At 45.5% G+C, this 19,695-nt stretch overlaps 1 protein-coding gene across 3 annotated transcripts in view; it reads left to right on the top strand.

The window, feature by feature from the left end:
• Positions 1–19,695, top strand: part of PLEKHH3 (pleckstrin homology, MyTH4 and FERM domain containing H3) — a 148,362-nt gene that overhangs the window by 83,255 nt on the left and 45,412 nt on the right. For all 3 annotated transcript variants that reach the window (XM_063960035.1, XM_063960034.1, XM_063960036.1), the window contains exon 2: positions 15,830–15,885. In XM_063960035.1, coding sequence (XP_063816105.1) covers positions 15,830–15,885 — 56 coding nt within the window. The remainder of the gene's footprint in view (positions 1–15,829; positions 15,886–19,695) is intronic.

Below are 19,695 nucleotides of genomic sequence, written 5' to 3'. Positions count from 1 at the left end.
TCGTGTTTTAAATAATTCTGCACCACCAAATTCAATGTATGTGCAAAACATGGGACGTGCTGGAATTTGCCCAGATGTAATGCACGCACAATGGCCCTCATTACGAGTTGTTCGCTCGTTCTTTTTCATTGCATCGCAGCGATTTTCCGCAAACTGCGCATGCGCAATGTTCGCACTGCGGCTGCGCCAAGTAAATTTGCTAAGAAGTTTGGTATTTTACTCACGGCATTACAAGGTTTTTTCTTCGTTCTGGTGATCGTTGTGTGATTGACAGGAAGTGGGTGTTTCTGGGCGGAAACTGGCCGTTTTATGGGAGTGTGTGAAAAAACGCTGCCATTTCTGGGAAAAACGCGGGAGTGGCTGGAGAAACAGGGGAGTGGCTGGGCGAATGCTGGGTGTGTTTGTGACGTCAAACCAGGAACGAAACTGACTGAACTGATCGCAGTGGCAGAGTAAGTGTCGAGCTACTCAGAAACTGCTTAGAAATTTATATTCGCAATTTTGAGAATCTTTCGTTCGCAATTTTGCTAAGCTTAGATTCACTCCCAGTAGGCGGCGGCTTAGCGTGTGCAATGCTGCTAAAAGCAGCTTGCAAACGAACAACTCGGAATGAGGGCCAATATTGGTGGCGTTGTCCGATGTCACAAATCCCCAGGAGAGTCCAATTGGGGTAAGCCATTCTGCGATGATGTTCCTCAGTTTCCGTAAGAGGTTGTCAGCTGTGTGCCTCTTCTGGAAAGCGGTGATACAAAGCGTAGCCTGCCTAGGAACGAGTTGGCGTTTGCGAGATGCTGCTACTGGTGCCGCCGCTGCTGTTCTTGCTGCGGGAGGCAATACATCTACCCAGTGGGCTGTCACAGTCATATAGTCCTGAGTCTGCCCTGCTCCACTTGTCTACATGTCCGTGGTTAAGTGGACATTGGGTACAACTGCATTTTTTAGGACACTGGTGTGTCTTTTTCTGAGGTCTGTGTACATTTTCGGTATCGCCTGCCTAGAGAAATGGAACCTAGATGGTATTTGGTACCGGGGACACAGTACCTCAATCAAGTCTCTAGTTGCCTGTGAATTAACGGTGGATACCGGACACACGTTTCTCACCGCCCAGGCTGCCAAGGCCTGAGTTATCCGCTTTGCAGCAGGATGACTGCTGTGATATTTCATCTTCCTCGCAAAGGACTGTTGGACAGTCAATTGCTTACTGGAAGTAGTACAAGTGGTCTTCCGACTTCCCCTCTGGGATGACGATCGACTCCCAGCAGCAACAACAGCAGCGCCAGCAGCAGTAGGCGTTACACTCAAGGATGCATCGGAGGAATCCCAGGCAGGAGAGGACTCGTCAGACTTGACAGTGACATGGCCTGCAGGACTATTGGCTGATAATGTCAATTATTACCTTTAAACATGAAGCTATATACTAATACCGTGGAGCCGTTATGGCCGCTAGACCACGTGCACGTGCTACGCACTTTGTACGCTATTTGCGTACAGAGTCCCGCACGTGGTACGCACTTGGCGTACACACGCTGCGCTGAGTGTACGGATTACACACAGCCGGGTGCACACACAGTTGATAACCTTTAAACCTTGCTAATAAAACACAGTGGGAATATACTTATACTTTAAACCTTAATAACCAAGTACTGGAATGGTGTAACGATTAGAACCTTTTAAACAATGTGTATGGTGTTTGAGCAATTGAGTCGCTAAGAAAAGCCCTTTGCAATAAACAGTGGAAACACAAGACCTGGTTTGGATTTAAAAACCACAGCAGCTCTAACACCGCCGTGGATGGTTTAGAGAAAAAGGAAAACACAATACAAGTTATACACTACAAACTAACAGGGAAATCTAAACAGAATAACTGAGAATATATATGAACAATAGCGAACAATCGCAAATAAGAGCGAACAGAATGAGAACAAATGGCGAACAAAATGGCTACAGAGAAATATACATACATGGGGATGATTCGCAAGCGCGTCCTGGATCCAGCCCTCAGCATTCAGAGAGAATGCCTTCAGAGAGAGTGAGTGTCTGGCCAGGCAATGGTGGTTTTTATATACACAACATACATTCACAATACAATGGTCCCTATAATCTCATTATTCATTGGACACAGGAATGTGTCTCCACATTATAGCAAAGGTCATAGGTGGATTTGAACAGGTGAGCTGTGTCTTTCTCCAACTGCTTGTCAGGTCCGGGTGTTTTTGTGAATCCGTTAACCTGGAACCAACCTCAGGTGTAGGTGCTGGGGTATGAAGAAAACAGGGAGGACGAAGGAAGTTCCGTTTCATATATTTATTAAAGTAACAATTCGGTAAGGAGTTAAATGACTAGTTGTTAATCATCATTATACTGAAGTATTGCAGGAATGACAGAAATAATATGCAAGAGAAAACTCAGAAATAAATAAAAGAAATGTTCATGGAAACATATGCAAAAACAAGCTGAAGAATAAATGTTGAATTGTCCAAATATAAACAGGCTTTGATGCTGAACTGCAGATTGTGTTTAACTGGTTAATGCAGACATGGAGAATTAACTGTAAGAATTTGCAATGGAGTTTTAAGAGTTAACTGAGAGACTGTGAAGAATTATCCTTGTAATGACAACATAGAAAAAGTACTGAATTGGGTTACTTGCGGGTTCCGGAGATCACTGTGAAACTGTAGTAGATGGCAAGGTGATGAATGGGTTAAATGCAGAGTTGAACAAACGAACAGCTGAGGGAATTGGAATCCTCCAGACTTTGTATGATAGGCAGACAGACAGGGTAACCTCATGCAGGACACTGGGAATCCAAGTATTTCCAATAGGTGTGCAATTGACTGATAGCACAATGGAGAGCCGGCAGATCTTTGGCAGTGAAGGCTGCAAAACGGACCTCTGGGAACGGAGGCGATATCTGGACCACGGGAATCACACAGGAATGCACGGAGAGAGTTCAGAGCTAGAGCACAGCTTTGATACAACAAAGCACTGGCCCAGAGTGACATAATCCCAGCCTACTTAAAGGCAGCACAAGCACGGGATTGGCTTACACCTGCCCACAGGTGTTTTCACAAGTGCTCAGTATTAGCTATTTGGTCTCCAACATGGCCACCTCCTATACAGCAGACACACCGCAGTGCCTTAGGCCATTTGGTCCCCGCACTCACAGTTCCCAGACTCTGCATTACCTGTGCCATTGATCACGCCGTGTCCCCACACGGGCGCACAGCACCGCGAGCAACCGCACTGGCAACGGATGAACCCCAGAACCCGCAAAGGTGAGAGACCGGTTCGTGACAGTACCCCCTCTTCTACGGGTGGTCTCCGAACACCTTTGAACCTTGTCAGGATTTTTGGAGAAGTATTTCTGTACCAGTCTTGGAGCATGAACATCTTCAGAGAAAACCCAGGATCTCTCCTCCGGGCCGTAACCCTTCCAGTCGACCAGAAACTGTAAACGTCCATATCGGGAACGTGAGTCCACAATCTCTTTAACTTCAAATTCCTCATTCTGCAAAGAGTGAACTTTAGGAGATTTGGACTGGGTAGTACGGAACTTATTGAGAATCAAAGGCTTCAGTAAAGATGTATGAAAGGCGTTAGGAATTCTCAAAGACGGTGGCAGCTTGACTTTGTATGACACAGGGTTGAGTACCTTTACAATGGGAAATGGACCAATAAACCTGGGAGCAAATTTCTTAGAAGGAACTTTGAACTTGAGATTGCGCGTAGAAATCCAAACTTGGTCTCCCACTTTGTAATTCGGTACAGCTTTACGTTTTCTATCTGCAAAAGATTTATAACGAGCGGAAGTTTTGACCAAGGACTTACGTACACAACTCCAGATGCTAGATAGACGTTGAAGCTCTTGATCTGCCGCTGGGACCTCTAGGGCTGGCAATGGATGAAACTCTGGCACACGAGGATGAAAGCCGAAGTTAATATAAAAGGGCGTAGATTCTGAAGATGAATGGAAGAGATTATTATGAGCAAATTCTGCCAATGGAAGGTAGTCAACCCAGTCATCCTGTGAGGACGATATATATAGCCGGAGAAATGTTTCAAGGTCTTGGTTGACTCTCTCAGTTTGTCCATCTGTCTGAGGATGATATGCAGAAGAAAAGTTCAACTTGACATTTAAAGATGAACAAAGCGACCTCCAAAACTTGGCCACAAACTGTGTTCCCCGATCAGAAACAATTTCTCGAGGAAGGCCATGCAACTTGAAGATTTCAGAGATGAACAATCTGGCTAGTAAAGGGGCTGATGGTAACCCAGTTAATGGAATGAAATGTGCCATTTTCGAAAATCGATCCACTATCACCCAAATGGTATTTCGCCCTTTTGATGGAGGTAGATCGGTCACGAAATCCATTGAGATATGAGTCCATGGTTGTTTGGGTATGGATAGTGGATGTAACAAACCTGGTGGAGAACTTCTTGGACTCTTATGTTGGGCACATTTAGGACATGCTGCTATAAACTCTTGGACATCGGCTTTGAGACGTGGCCACCAATAAGACTGTTGAATAAACTTGAGAGTCTTAGAACCCCAGGATGACCCATGAAGGAAGAGGAGTGAGCCCAGGTAAGCAGCCGTTTTCGAAGACTTGTGGCGACAAAGGTCTTGCCAGGCGGAGGAACTGGAGAGGTTCGAGTCATTAAAAAGGACCTAGGATTCACAATGGCTTGATTCGTGGTAGCATCATTTAATTCAGAAGAAGCAAAGGACCGGGAAAGGGCATCTGCCTTTTTGTTCTGAGACCCTGGACGATAGGTGAGTTTGAAATCAAATCGTGAGAAGAAAAGCGCCCATCGAGCTTGTCGTGGATTCAAACACTGAGCTGACTGCAGATACAGAAGATTCTTATGATCAGTATAAACTGTAATGCGATGTTGAGCTCCTTCTAGAAGGTATCTCCACTCCTCAAATGCCAACTTGATGGCAAGTAACTCTTGCTCACCGATTGCATAATTACGTTCTGCCGGGAGGAACTTACGGGAGAAATATCCGCAGGGATGGACCTTTTTATCTTCAAAGACTTGTGACAACACAGCTCCTACTGCTTCTGTAGATGCATCCACCTCTAGTAGAAAGGGACGATTCAGATCAGGCTGTCGAAGAATGGGGGCTGACACAAAGGCTTGCTTTAAATCAGAGAAGGCTTTGATTGCTTCTGAAGACCAGTTCGTAGGATTTGCTCCCTTACGAGTTAGGGCTGTGATGGGAGCAGCTAACGTAGAATAATTCTTAATGAATCTCCTATAGAAATTAGCAAAGCCGAGAAATCGCTGAATCCCCTTGAGAGTTGTAGGAGTGGACCAATCTCGGATAGCTTGTACCTTACCGGGATCCATACATAGCTCTGATCCAGAAATGATGTAACCAAGGAACGGTATGGAAGATACTTCAAAAGTGCACTTCTCTAACTTACAATAAAGTTGATTTTTCCTCAGACGTGTCAGTACCTCTTTAACTTGGTGACGGTGAGACTTTATATCCCTAGAGAATATTAGGATATCATCCAGGTACACTACTAGACACTTGTAGAGAAGATCACGAAAAAGTTCATTCACATAGCTTTGAAAAACTGCAGGTGCATTACAAAGACCGAAAGGCATTACAAGGTATTCGTAATGCCCATCCCGGGTATTAAAAGCAGTTTTCCACTCGTCCCCTTCTCGGATGCGGATTAAATTGTAGGCCCCTCGGAGATCCAGTTTTGTAAACACAGTAGCTCCTTTTACCCGGTCAAATAATTCTGGAATTAAGGGTAATGGATACTTGTTTTTCACAGTGATCTCATTGAGTCCACGGTAATCTATGCATGGTCGTAACCCACCGTCCTTCTTCTTAACGAAAAAGAATCCGGCTCCTGCAGGTGAAGAAGATGGTCTGATAAATCCTTTGGTTAGATTTTCTTGTATATAATCAGACATAGCTTGCGTCTCTGGGATGGATAGCGGATAAATTCGTCCCCTAGGAGGTGTTTTACCCGGAACCAGGACAATTGGGCAGTCCCATTCGCGATGAGGAGGTAGAGAGTCTGCTGCTTGTTTACTGAAAACATCCGCAAAGGATTGATACACCGGAGGTAGGTCGGGAAGGCTGATTGACCGGAGAGGTACAATTGAGGCTAAACAGTCCTTGGTACAAGATTTACCCCATGAAAGGACTTCCATGGTTTGCCAATTAAGTTGAGGGTTATGTTTCTGCAGCCAAGGTAAACCAAGTATCACATCTTGAGAGGCTTTGGGAATCACGTAGAAGGAGAGGTATTCGGAATGGAGCACACCAACTTTCATCTTGAGACATACGGTTCGATGAGTAATTATACCATCTGGAATTCGACTTCCATCCACTGCTGTAACGGCAACTGCTGCTTCCAGAGGCATGGTTTGAACTTTAGACCGCATGACAAAGGCTGAGGAGATGAAGTTCTCGGCTGCCCCAGAATCTAGGAGAGCTGAAACTTTCACTGTAGAACTTGGAACTTCTAATTGAATAGACAAAGTCGGCTCTTCCCCAGAACGTGATTCTAGAGTAACTCCTAGCTTAACCTCTCTTGAATAAGCTAGGAGCGAGAGTTTCCCGGTCGGAGTTTGCAGAATTTAACTAAGTGTTCAGAGGACCCACAGTACATGCAGAGGTTACCCTGTCGACGACGAAGTCGTTCCTCTTCTGTGAGGCGAGAGCGCCCAATCTGCATAGGTTCGTCTGTCGTTACCGGAGACTGTGATGAAGAATCTTGTCGAGGCCTAGGATGATAACGTGGACTGGATCGCTCTGCCCTGGATTTCTCTAAACATCGCTCCCTGTAGCGTAGGTCAAGTTTGTTACAGAGAGAAATCAATTCATCCAGTTTAGTTGGCACATCCCGGATAGTTAAATCGTCCTTGATTCTCTCAGAAAGTCCATTCCAAAACGCGGCGATCAGGGCCTCCTCATTCCAGTTTAACTCTGAAGACAACGTGCGAAACTGAACAATATATTGATTGACAGGACGTAAACCTTGACGTAGACGAAGAATCTCCAAAGATGCTGAGGTGGTCCTGCCGGGTTCGTCAAAGATTCTCCGGAAAGAAGATACAAACTCTTTGTAATTAGAGAGGATAGGATCACCTCTCTCCCATAATGGTGATGCCCACTCCAGAGCCTGACCGGAGAGGAGGGCAATAATATATGCGACCTTAGAACGAGCTGATGGGAAACTGGCGGACATCAGTTCGAACTGGATCTCGCATTGATTCAGGAATCCCCTGCAAAGTTTTGGAGTTCCGTCAAACTTACTCGGAGAGGGTAACTGCAAGCGGGACGTAGGCAGCATCACAGGAGAAGCTGTAGTGGTAACTGGGACAACCGGAGTTGGAATCTGGACTTGAGACGTTTTAATTGCTGTATGAAGAGTCTCTAAACGGTCTGCCATAGTTTGCATAAACTGCACTATTTGTGTCTGTATAGACTCCTGGTTTTCCAGACGGGAAAGGATATTTGACGTAGCACCGCCTCCTGCGAATTGGTCACTTGACGGATCCATGTGGCCAGTGCTTACTGTCAGGTCCGGGTGTTTTTGTGAATCCGTTAACCTGGAACCAACCTCAGGTGTAGGTGCTGGGGTATGAAGAAAACAGGGAGGACGAAGGAAGTTCCGTTTCATATATTTATTAAAGTAACAATTCGGTAAGGAGTTAAATGACTAGTTGTTAATCATCATTATACTGAAGTATTGCAGGAATGACAGAAATAATATGCAAGAGAAAACTCAGAAATAAATAAAAGAAATGTTCATGGAAACATATGCAAAAACAAGCTGAAGAATAAATGTTGAATTGTCCAAATATAAACAGGCTTTGATGCTGAACTGCAGATTGTGTTTAACTGGTTAATGCAGACATGGAGAATTAACTGTAAGAATTTGCAATGGAGTTTTAAGAGTTAACTGAGAGACTGTGAAGAATTATCCTTGTAATGACAACATAGAAAAAGTACTGAATTGGGTTACTTGCGGGTTCCGGAGATCACTGTGAAACTGTAGTAGATGGCAAGGTGATGAATGGGTTAAATGCAGAGTTGAACAAACGAACAGCTGAGGGAATTGGAATCCTCCAGACTTTGTATGATAGGCAGACAGACAGGGTAACCTCATGCAGGACACTGGGAATCCAAGTATTTCCAATAGGTGTGCAATTGACTGATAGCACAATGGAGAGCCGGCAGATCTTTGGCAGTGAAGGCTGCAAAACGGACCTCTGGGAACGGAGGCGATATCTGGACCACGGGAATCACACAGGAATGCACGGAGAGAGTTCAGAGCTAGAGCACAGCTTTGATACAACAAAGCACTGGCCCAGAGTGACATAATCCCAGCCTACTTAAAGGCAGCACAAGCACGGGATTGGCTTACACCTGCCCACAGGTGTTTTCACAAGTGCTCAGTATTAGCTATTTGGTCTCCAACATGGCCACCTCCTATACAGCAGACACACCGCAGTGCCTTAGGCCATTTGGTCCCCGCACTCACAGTTCCCAGACTCTGCATTACCTGTGCCATTGATCACGCCGTGTCCCCACACGGGCGCACAGCACCGCGAGCAACCGCACTGGCAACGGATGAACCCCAGAACCCGCAAAGGTGAGAGACCGGTTCGTGACACTGCTCTGGTGGGAGGTATCCTCAGGATTCCCGCCGCATGTGTAATTTACAGCAAATACAATATATGTTCATAAACTACTTTTGCACATAACTATACGCAGGAGCGAGCGATCCTTTCCTAACCAACACCGAAATGTTACCCTTAAAATATCCTACAGCTGGATACTAGACACCACCTTTCAACCTTTGTCTGGCCCTTCCTATCATGTAAAGAGGAATCTCTCTGTCCAGGAACAGTTTAAACTAAACATACTTGCTGACATTGTCTAGGGGAATATTTACTACAAAACACACTATATGGGTTAAATATGCTACGATCGAGTCGCACGCTAGACGCTTACAAACTCTACCGTAAATGTGCATACCACGCGCGTGATCGCCGGAGAGATCTTACGCAACTTGCGGATATGTGCACGCACGGCAGACTGAGTGCACGAGCAGCGGGCATGTGCATGGGGTTAGTACAAGGCATATGCATCATGATATTTTTCGACTTTGACATGGCTTTCCTGTGTAAGGAGGAAATTGACACTGAGGGAGTTGGTGGTGTGGTTTGCAGGAGCTTGGTTACAAGAGGAAGGGATTTAGTATTCAGTGGACTGCTTCCGCTGTCATCCAAAGTTTTTGAACTTGTCACTGACTTCTGATGAATGCGGTCCAGGTGACGTATAAGGGAGGATGTTCCTAGGTGGTTAACGTCCTTACCCCTACTTATTACGGCTAGACACCAGTTGTCCGCATTTCTGTTGAAATAATTCCACACCGAAGAGGTGATTTTTTTTGTATTTTGACCAGGCATGTCAATGGCCATATTCGTCCCACGGACAACAGGTGTCTCCCCGGGTGCCTGACTTAAACAAACCACCTCACCATCAGAATCCTCCTTGTCAATTTCCTCCCCAACGCCAGCAACACCCATATCCTTATCCTGGTGTACTTCAACAGTGACATCTTCAATTTGACTATCAGGAACTGGACTGCGGGTGCTCCTTCCAGCAACTGCAGGGGACGTGCAAATGGTGGAAGGCGCAACCTCTTCCCGTCCAGTGTTGGGAAGGTCAGGCATCGCAACCGACACAATTGGACTCTCCTTGGGGATTTGTGATTTAGAAGCACGCACAGTTCTTTGCTGTGCTTTTGCCATCTTAACTCTTAAGTTTTCTAGCAGTAGGATGACTGCTTCCATCCTCAGGTGAAGCTGAACCACTAGCCTTGAACATAGGCCAGGGCCTCAGCCGTTCCTTGCCACTCCGTGTCGTAAATGGCACATTGGCAAGTTTTCGCTTCTCCTCAGACGATTTAGATTTTTGGGTCATTTTACTGAGCTTTATTTTTTTGGAATTTACATGCTCTCTACTATGACATTGTGCATCGGCCTTGGCAGACTACGTTGATGGCATTTCATCGTCTCGGCCATGACTAGTGGCAGCAGCTTCAGCACGAGGTGGAAGTGGATCTTGATCTTTCCCTATTTTACCCTCCACATTTTTGTTCTCCATTTTTTAATGTGTGGAATTATATGCCAGTAATAGATCAACGTATAATACTGGTGGTCACTGGTCAGCAAAACTCTGCACTGTACTCCTCCTATATAATATACTGGTGGTCCCCAGTCCCCACAATAAAGCAGTGTGAGCACAGATATATGCAGCACATTGAGCACAGATATGGAGCGTTTTTCAGGCAGAGAACGTATAATACTGGTGGTCACTGGTCAGCAAAACTCTGCACTGTACTCCTCCTATATAATATACTGGTGGTCCCCAGTCCCTACAATAAAGCAGTGTGAGCACAGATATATGCAGCACACTGAGCACAGATATGGAGCGTTTTTCAGGCAGAGAACGTATAATACTGGTGGTCACTGGTCAGCAAAACTCTGCACTGTACTCCTCCTATATAATATACTGGTGGTCCCCAGTCCCCACAATAAAGCAGTGTGAGCACAGATATATGCAGCACACTGAGCACAGATATGGAGCGTTTTTCAGGCAGAGAACGTATAATACTGGTGGTCACTGGTCCGCAAAACTCTGCACTGTACTCCTCCTATATAATATACTGGTGGTCCCCAGTCCCCACAATAAAGCAGTGTGAGCACAGATATATGCAGCACACTGAGCACAGATATGGAGCGTTCTTCAGGCAGAGAACGTATAATACTGGTGGTCACTGGTCAGCAAAACTCTGCACTGTACTCCTCCTATATAATATACTGGTGGGCCCCAGTCCCCACAATAATGCAGTGTGAGCACAGATATATGCAGCACACTGAGCACAGATATGGAGCGTTTTTCAGGCAGAGAACGTATAATACTGGTGGTCACTGGACAGCAAAACTCTGCACTGTACTCCTCCTATATAATACTGGTGGTCCCCAGTCCCCACAATAAAGCAGTGTGAGCACAGATATGTGCAGCACACTGAGCACAGATATGGAGCCTTTTTCAGGCAGAGAACGTATAATACTGGTGGTCAGTGGTCAGCAAAACTCTGCACTGTACTCCTCCTATAATACTGCTGGTCCCCAGAATAAAGATATTTGCAGCCCCCTGAAACAAAGTGAGAGGACGCCAGCCACATCCTCTCACTATCATTTCCAATGCACGAGTGAAAAATGGCGGCGACGCGCGGCTCCTTATATAGAATCCGAATCTCGCGAGAATCCGACAACAGCATGATGACGTTCGGGCGCGCTCGGGTTAACTGAGCAAGGTGGGAGGATCCGAGTCGCTCGGACCCGTGAATAAAAGGTGAAGTTCGGGCGGGTTCGGATCCCGAGGATCCGAACCCGCTCATCACTATTGAAAAGTGATACATTTCACGGTGATAAAGTACCAACCAACCAGCTCCTAAAGGTGCATACACACTGGGGGATATTCAATGGTTTGAAAAATCAGTTTGGTGTCTGTTGTTTCCTGTCTAATAGGAAAAAACAAATACCCAACAGACTTTTCAAACAATTGAATTCCCTCCCATTGTGTGATATTTTAGTTAATATCGCTAATTTTCCCCCTTCTGAGCGATATTGACTAAAATATCGCAGTGTGTATGCCACAAACGACGGCCGATGTACTTTCCCGGGGGTCGTTAATGACCCCCTCTTTTGGCCAAAACTGCATGTACGTGCCGGACGCGGCGTGACGTCACTGAGCGATATTGTTTACAATATCGCTCAGTGTGTACGCACAATGTCAGGTGCCCCAGGATTGAAGGGAACACACTGTGCGATATCGCTAATGGAGCATATCACACAGTGTGTACCCACCTTAACTGTCATTTTTCTAACCCAGCCTGTAACATGACAGTTAGGAGCTGATTGGCTGGTTCTTTATCACCGCGCAATTTATCACTTTTTCAGGGCTTAGTACATCTGGCCCTCAGATATATCTGCACAATAAAATGAGCTGAGTCACTATTTGTCTGTTTGATGGGTATCTGGTTTTTAGGTCGACCACCATTGGTCGACATGGTTATTAGGTCGACATGATTTCTCATTTTTTTTTAAACTTTTTTTTTTACTTTTTCACGCTTGCAATCTTGTTCAGCAAAAATGACATCTTTCCTTTGTTTTTGTGTGCTAAATCAGGAGAAGTATTGCGGTTAGCCCACATTCTCCAGACGGACATGTGTAAAAAGGCATAAGGATGAATAGTTTTACAATGCAAACACACAAAATGCCGTGTTAGGATAGGTATACTATAGGTATTCTATGCCACCTTGTCTCGTTGCCACCAGTAATTTAACTGATTTTTCATTAATTTCCCATTTCCCATCAGTTACTGTTGTTACTTGGCCAGCAATCACTTACCAACTCGGCACAACACTTATAGGAGACTAGTCACTGTCACCACCAGGCTCCCGCACTGGCACCTGTCTCCTTCTGGGTGTTTTGTTGCAGCACCTTGTAACTTCTGACAGCTTGTGTAGAAACAGGATGGCGATGATTCAGGAAGCTGGGTTCAACACAGGACAGCCATGGACTAGTTTAGAACAGTGGTTCTCATTTCCCACGTTTGTAATCTCTGGCAGCCTGTTTACATGAAAATATAGAATTGTAGACACACACACACACACACACACACACACACACACACACACACACACACGCGTATATGCGGGTCTGCATTGCACACGCGTCGTTGCCCGGTGACAGGGGTCACCGGGCAACGACGCTGGTTACAAAGAAAGCGTTCGCAGCGGCGACCACAAGAAGATTGACAGAAGGAAGGCGTTCCGGGGTGTTACCTGTCTGTTGGCCGTTTTCGGGGAGTGGTAAGGAAACGCAGCCGAGTCCAGGAAAACGGAGGGCGGATGTCTGACGTCAAAGCCGGCCCCATCATCGCTGAGATCGTTGCACAGGGTAAGTATGTCCAGGGCTAGTCTTGTTTTATGCAAAACTTTTTTAGCATAGCAGGGCTGCACAAGCGATCGCAGCCCTGCTATGCTAAAATACACTCCCCCATAGGCAATTAGTTTATCGCAGCAGCAAAAAGTTGCTTGGTGCGATCAACTTGGAATGACACCCCCCAGTGTGTCACAAGATCTGACATTACAGGAGCTGTGTCATAAATAATCTGGATTTCGCTAAATCTGAATAATCTGTTTTATGCTGGAAACCCCAGTGATCATGTCACTGTATTTTCCTGACTGTTATCAGGGTCCTACGGTATCCATGGCAGTAGAGATCCCCCTGACACTGTTACTATGCATGGAATACAATTTAGTGGGGTACACACATATACCTTACAATTATCTGGCCATTCTTTCAATATCTAAAGAACAGGCTAACAATTGTATTGATGTGTATGCAGTGCAGATGCAGGAGCTTTAGCCGATAAATGGCTTATAACGCTCCTGCAACAGCCTGGATTGGATGGTCAAATCTTATGCACAGGTTTGATTTTCTAAATGTTCAATCTTCTTACCCCATCGAAGTCCATAAACACTGTGCTATGTCTGCACAGTGTGTACAGCGCTCGAAGCCAGCTGACGTGGGGTCAAGCTGGGAATATACAGCACAATTAATCGGGTCGAGTTTACTTCAAGCAGTTTCTGATTGTATACGTGTGTACCCACCTTTTGGGAGAAGCTGAGAGTTTCAGAGCCGGAGCTATTCAATTATTCAACATTTTTCCTACACTGGATTTACTCTAACCCACAGGTTCTCAAACCTGGTCCTCAGTACCCCACACAGTGCATGTTTTCCAGGTTGCCTCACAGAATCACAAGTGAAATAATTAGCTCCACCTGTGGACCTTTTAAAATGTATCAGTGAGTAATTAATACACGTGTACCTGCTGGGTTATCTGCAAAACATGCACTGTGTGGGGTCCTGAGAACAGAGTTTGAGAACCTGTGCTCTATCCCATAGATTCCACAAAGTCCTGAAATCTTTGGGTTTCCCCGCATATTAAATGCAGAGTCCACATTTTAATGAAGCTTTTAATTTGCAGCTCCTGAGACGAAAAATTCTGCCTCCCAGGGAATAGTGCGCGAGTTTCCCGCAGCTAATCAAATCAGGCAGCACGTTGAATTAGCTGGGGATAAACCCTGTGACTATTGAATGTGTCTATTTATAACTTGATGAACATTTTATGCATACCCTTGAATGTCACAGCACGTACCCCTTGGGTTACTCATAAACCAGGTTGAGAACTGATGGTTTAGAAGGTTACCTCTTTTCTATAGGTTACATGTTTTCATTAAATAATAGGCTTTGTACAGGCTCTTATAGGAAAAAGTGATGTTTATTGCTCAAAAGTAGCTCTTAAAAGAGCTGTTAAATAATACTGTGAGGTAGTTAAGAATAGATACACCTAATAAGAATACAAGGATGTACGCAATATGCCCACCAATGGGTACTGCAACATGTGCTCTTTGTATAGATCCTAAAGCAGTTCTACTCTTAACATAAAGTCAAACAATGATGGAAACACTTGACCAATCATAGAGTGTGATAGGAGCAGGGTGGCCAGTATGGGAGAAGAAATAGACTGCACCAAGCCAACTGATAAGGAATAGATTTGAAAGGATCAACGTACAAGGACTTTGGGCCAGATTTTAATTTGGACATAGCCCTGTCTGCGACTTTTTGTAAATGCCACCACAGAGCTCTTCCCTGATATACATCCATGCATCTGAATGTGCAAGGACTGAGTGGCCCACCTGTCGAAACCTGCACCAGCCCTATGGCAGGTGTAGATTATCCATCTGTATATGGCATTCTATGTAAACAAGTCTGCATTTGTGAATGCAACTTCTATTGGCAACACACCTGCAACATACCCATATGATACAATATCTCCATGTGTCTGTTTCGTCACCTCCTCCTGTTAACTCCCTATCACCACACAGAAATGCCCAATAAATTTCTGCTACAGTGCGTGTTACTTTGAACTGTGAGTCTGTATGACACATGCATGGCGTAACTCAAACACCTTCACAAGCTAAAAACATTGAGGTACACACTAGCTGGTCTAGTCATGAAGCAGTGAAAAGTGTGGAGAAGTGAGCCAGTTGAGAAGTTGCCCATGGCAACCAATCGGCATTGAAGTAACATTTATCATTTGCATGCTATACAGTTGTACAGAGCAGCTGATTGGTTGCCATGGATAACTTCTCCACAGGCTCACTTCTCCACTCTTTTCACTGCTTCATGAATAGACCCCTAGGTGAGCACATCACCTAGTGTGTACCCACCTTATGGGCTGCAGCTGATGCAGTCCATAGAAGCTGTGGTTTTGCGCATGTGCAGTACCGTCCCATGCGCGTACCGTCGGGATCCGGCATCTGTAAACTGCACATAGCACAGTCGCCGGGGCCCAAGCATCGCCAGCGGCATCCCTCCTGGCTCCTCTTCCAACAAGGTAGGTGCCGCCGCTGGTCGCTACCTTAAAACATTTTCTGCACTTATGTTATAAACTAGATACGCTGAGACAAATGTGTGCAATAACTTATTTCTCATGGTTTTCATCTGGCAGAAGGAAAACCCAACCACATGTATTTAAAATGTACAGCACAAATGCAGCTAGAGCAGAACTGGTTCTTTACTTTTCTTAGTATCTGTTTGATTTTAAACAGATTACGGTCATTAATGTTTCAGCCTAACTGCAAAACTATGTAACATTTGTCTCGTGATGAGTTGACTAATTTGAATTACTCTTATCTTTTATTAGGGGTCTGCAGATGTTGGTGTGACCCAGCCAGTCCGTTCAGCCAATGGTCTGGAAAGGTAAGAGCTTGGCCTTTGAACCATTAATGAATTAGCGAGTACTACATAATTCTCTGTGCGATTCTCACTGCTGACTGTAAAAATAAGATGAATTATTTATTGTATTTATTATTTACTGTATATTAACCATATTTATTTTATTTATTGCATTCTAACCTGAAATTTCAAACATCGGGATATATGGCTAGCTAGGTGGCAGTATTTTTTCAGTCATCCAATATATTTGTTACTGGCAAAGGAGAGAGTTGTGGCAGCATTGCAGTTTTCAAAATGCTAATTGCTTGAGCCAATGCATTAAAAGCAAGTTAAACAAATGTAAGTGACCTCCAGAATAGGAATAAAACTGCAAGTTCACAACAACAGCACTGGCATATTACAGTTTATTGATGTCGGAACTTGACATATGGTGTCAGTGGAATTTTGAATAGCATTGTTCAATTACAGGTTTATGGAGCATTTAAGTCTATGGAGCGAATGATGGGTTAGATTAACCTGGAAATGATTTTCACATTTTGGCACCTATGTTGTGTTATCATTCCAATGTCCTGCCACCTGCAGGCCTGATATTTTAAATTGTTACAGAACTCTAACACAAATCTAGGTGCAGTATAATAAACAAGAATAGTTGCAAAATATCAGGTAACCTTAATTGCATGTGCATGGTAGTAACAAAGACAAACATGGGAAGCTTATGGCGGGATGTAATGTCTTCTCCAGCGCCGACTTTGTCGCCTCTAGCTGCCGTTATATGCATCTGCTCAGTGGAGAAGCAGGAAGAGAGCGGTTTGTCATTTTGGACGCTTGTCAATAAAGTTTTGACAAAATAAGCCTCAGGATGGGGGAGGGAGGCGAGTCACACACAGTGCAGTCAGGACGGAATGTGTCTCTGCAGTCACTGCCAAGGGGGTAGCGTAACATTCACTCTCCTCCGCGGCGCATATGCAAGTAGCCACATGCTGCTACGCAACCATAGCAGGCGCAGCAGGAGCAGCTTTTTCTCCATAATAAGTGGAGTTTTACTACATGAACCCCATAGAATAGCGGTGGCCAACCCGTGGCTCTCGAGCCGCATGCAGCTCTTTTATCGGCGCGATGCGGCTCCGGCACTGCTCCCGCTCCTGACACCACTGGCGGATTCAGTCGCTCTTTACTGCTGGGCACTCTCAGGATTCCGCGGCATTAAGACCCTGCTCTGCTGGCGCCAGTGGGCATGCTGGGTGCCGCACGGCCACCGGGAGCTCCGGACAGCCTCCTCTGCAGCAAGTGGTTAGGGTCATGGGGTAGATTGGGGAAAGCCCCAATACGATATGCCGGCGGTTGGGCTCCCGGCGACCAGCATACCGGCGCTGGGAGCCCGACCGCCGGCTTACCGACAGTGTGGCGAGCGCAAATGAGCCCCTTGCGGGCTCGCTACACTACGGGCACACGCTACAGCCCCCACCACCCCTCCTTCCAGCCGATTCCTGCACTGAATCCTCAGTTATTGCTGGGCTGTGCCGCCTCCTCTCACCACATTGCTGGTTCCTGTAATTTACAGTGTCAAAGTCGAAAAATATCCTGATACATATGCCTTGTACTAACCCCTCATGCACATGCCCGCTGCACGTGCACACGCTCTGCCGTGAGTGCACATATCCGCAATTTGCGTAAGATCGCTCCGGTGATCACGCGCGGCGTATGCGCATTTACGGTAGAGTTTGTAAGCATCTAGCGTGCGACTCGATCATAACATATTTAACCCATATAGCGTATATTGTAGTAAATATTCCCCTAGACAATGTCAGTAAGTATGTTTAGTTTAAACTGTTCCTGGACAGAGAGATTCCTCTTTGCATGATAGGAAGGGTCAGACAAAGGTTGAGAGGTGGTGTTTAGTATCCAGCTGTAGGGTATTTTATGAGTAACATTCCGGTGCTAGTTAGGAAAGGATCGCTCGCTCCTGCGTATAGTTATGTACAAAAGTAGTTTATGAACATTAATTGTATTTGTTGTAAATTACTCATGCGGCGGGAATCCTGAGGATACCTCCCACCAGAGCAGTTGGAGAAAGACACAGCCCACCTGTTCAAATCCACCTATGACCTTTGGTATAATGTGGAGACACATTCCTGTGTCCAATGAACAATGAGATTGTAGGGACCATTGTATTGTGAGTTTATGTTGTGTATATAAAGACCACCATTGCCTGTCCAGTCACTCACTCTCTCTGAAGGCTTTCTCTGTGAATGCTGAGGGCTGGATCCAGGACGCGCTTGCGAATCATCCCCACGTATGTATTATTCTCTGTAGCCATTTTGTTCGCCATTTGTTCTCATTGTGTTCTCATTCTGTTCGCTCTTGTTTGCGATCGTTCGCTATTGTTCATGTATATTCTGTTATTCTGTTTAGATTTCCCTGTTAGTTTGTAGTGTATAACTTGTACTGTGTTTCCCCTTTTTCTCTAAACAATCCACGGCAGTGTTGGAACTGCTGCGGTTTTAAATCCAAACCAGGTCTTGTGTTTTCACTGTTTATTGCTAAGGGCTTTTCTTAGTGACTCGATTGTTCTAACACCATACACATTGCTTAGAAAATTCTAATCGTTACGTCTTTTCGGTACTTGGTTATTAAGGTTTAGAGTATAAGTATATCCTCACTGTGTTTCATTAGCAAGGTTTAAAAGGTTAACCACTGTGTGTGCGCCCGCTGTGTGTAATCCGTACACACAGCGCAGCGTGCGTACGCCAAGTGCGTACCACGTGCAGGACTCTGTGCGCAAATAGCGTGCAAAGTGCGTAGCACGTGCACGTGGTCTAGCGGCCATTACGGCTTCACGGTATTGGTATATAGCATCATGTTTAAAGATAATAATTGACATTATCAACAGGTACTATGAATAGGAAGATGGGAGGGGAGCTGCTTGTACTGTGGGTAATATATGGGACCCAGTGTGTACTATGCGGGGTGCGGTGTGTACTGTGGGGTAATATGGGGGATGCTGTGTGTTCTGGGGGTAAAATGGGGGATGCTGGGTGTACTGATGGGCTGGAGTGACACATGAGGGGCTGCTACAGTGGCATGAGGTAACTGAAGTGTATTAGGTTAATCTGGTTTTCAATGTATTTTATGTGGATCTGGCTTTTCAGTGTATTTTATGTGGATGTGGCTTTTAAAATGTATTGTATACCAGGGCGTGGCCTAGTGGGCACAAGGCCATGCCACAGTTTTCAATATATTTTATTTTGGATCTGGCTTTTTCAGTGTAATATAATATTTTATACCAGGGACGTGGCCTAGCGGCAGTGGTGCAAGTAGAAACAATGTCTTATAGGTACTGTGTCCACATGCCCAAAAAATGGGTGTGGCCAAATGCCACATGGGGCGTGGCCAATGAAAATGGGGGCATGATACACATCGTGCCAGGTGCACAAATGCCCCACGGTCCAGATGCACAAATGCCCCCACAGTGCCAGATACACAAATGCCAGATATGCCCCCACAGTGGCAGATACACATATGCCAGATATGCCCCCACAGTGCCAGATACACATATGCCAGATATGCCCCCACAGTGCCAGATACATGTATGCACCACAGTGCCAGACATGCCCCCACAGTGCCAGACATGCCCAAACACTCCAGATATGCCCCCATTTTGCCATATACACATGCCCCCAGAGTGCCAGATATGCCCCTTCAGTGCCAGATATTCCCACCAGAGTGCCAGATATGCCCCACTGTGCCAGATATACATGCCCCCAGAGTGCCAGATATGCCCCCAGAGTGCCAGATATGCTCCTACTTTGCCAGATACACATGCCCCCAGAGTGC

Source organism: Pseudophryne corroboree, chromosome 3 (assembly GCF_028390025.1).
Source record: "Pseudophryne corroboree isolate aPseCor3 chromosome 3, aPseCor3.hap2, whole genome shotgun sequence".
In the NCBI taxonomy this organism is placed as follows: domain Eukaryota; kingdom Metazoa; phylum Chordata; class Amphibia; order Anura; family Myobatrachidae; genus Pseudophryne; species Pseudophryne corroboree.
The sequence above is the reverse complement of the archived record's forward strand: the minus strand, read 5'-3'. Positions and strand labels throughout refer to the sequence as shown.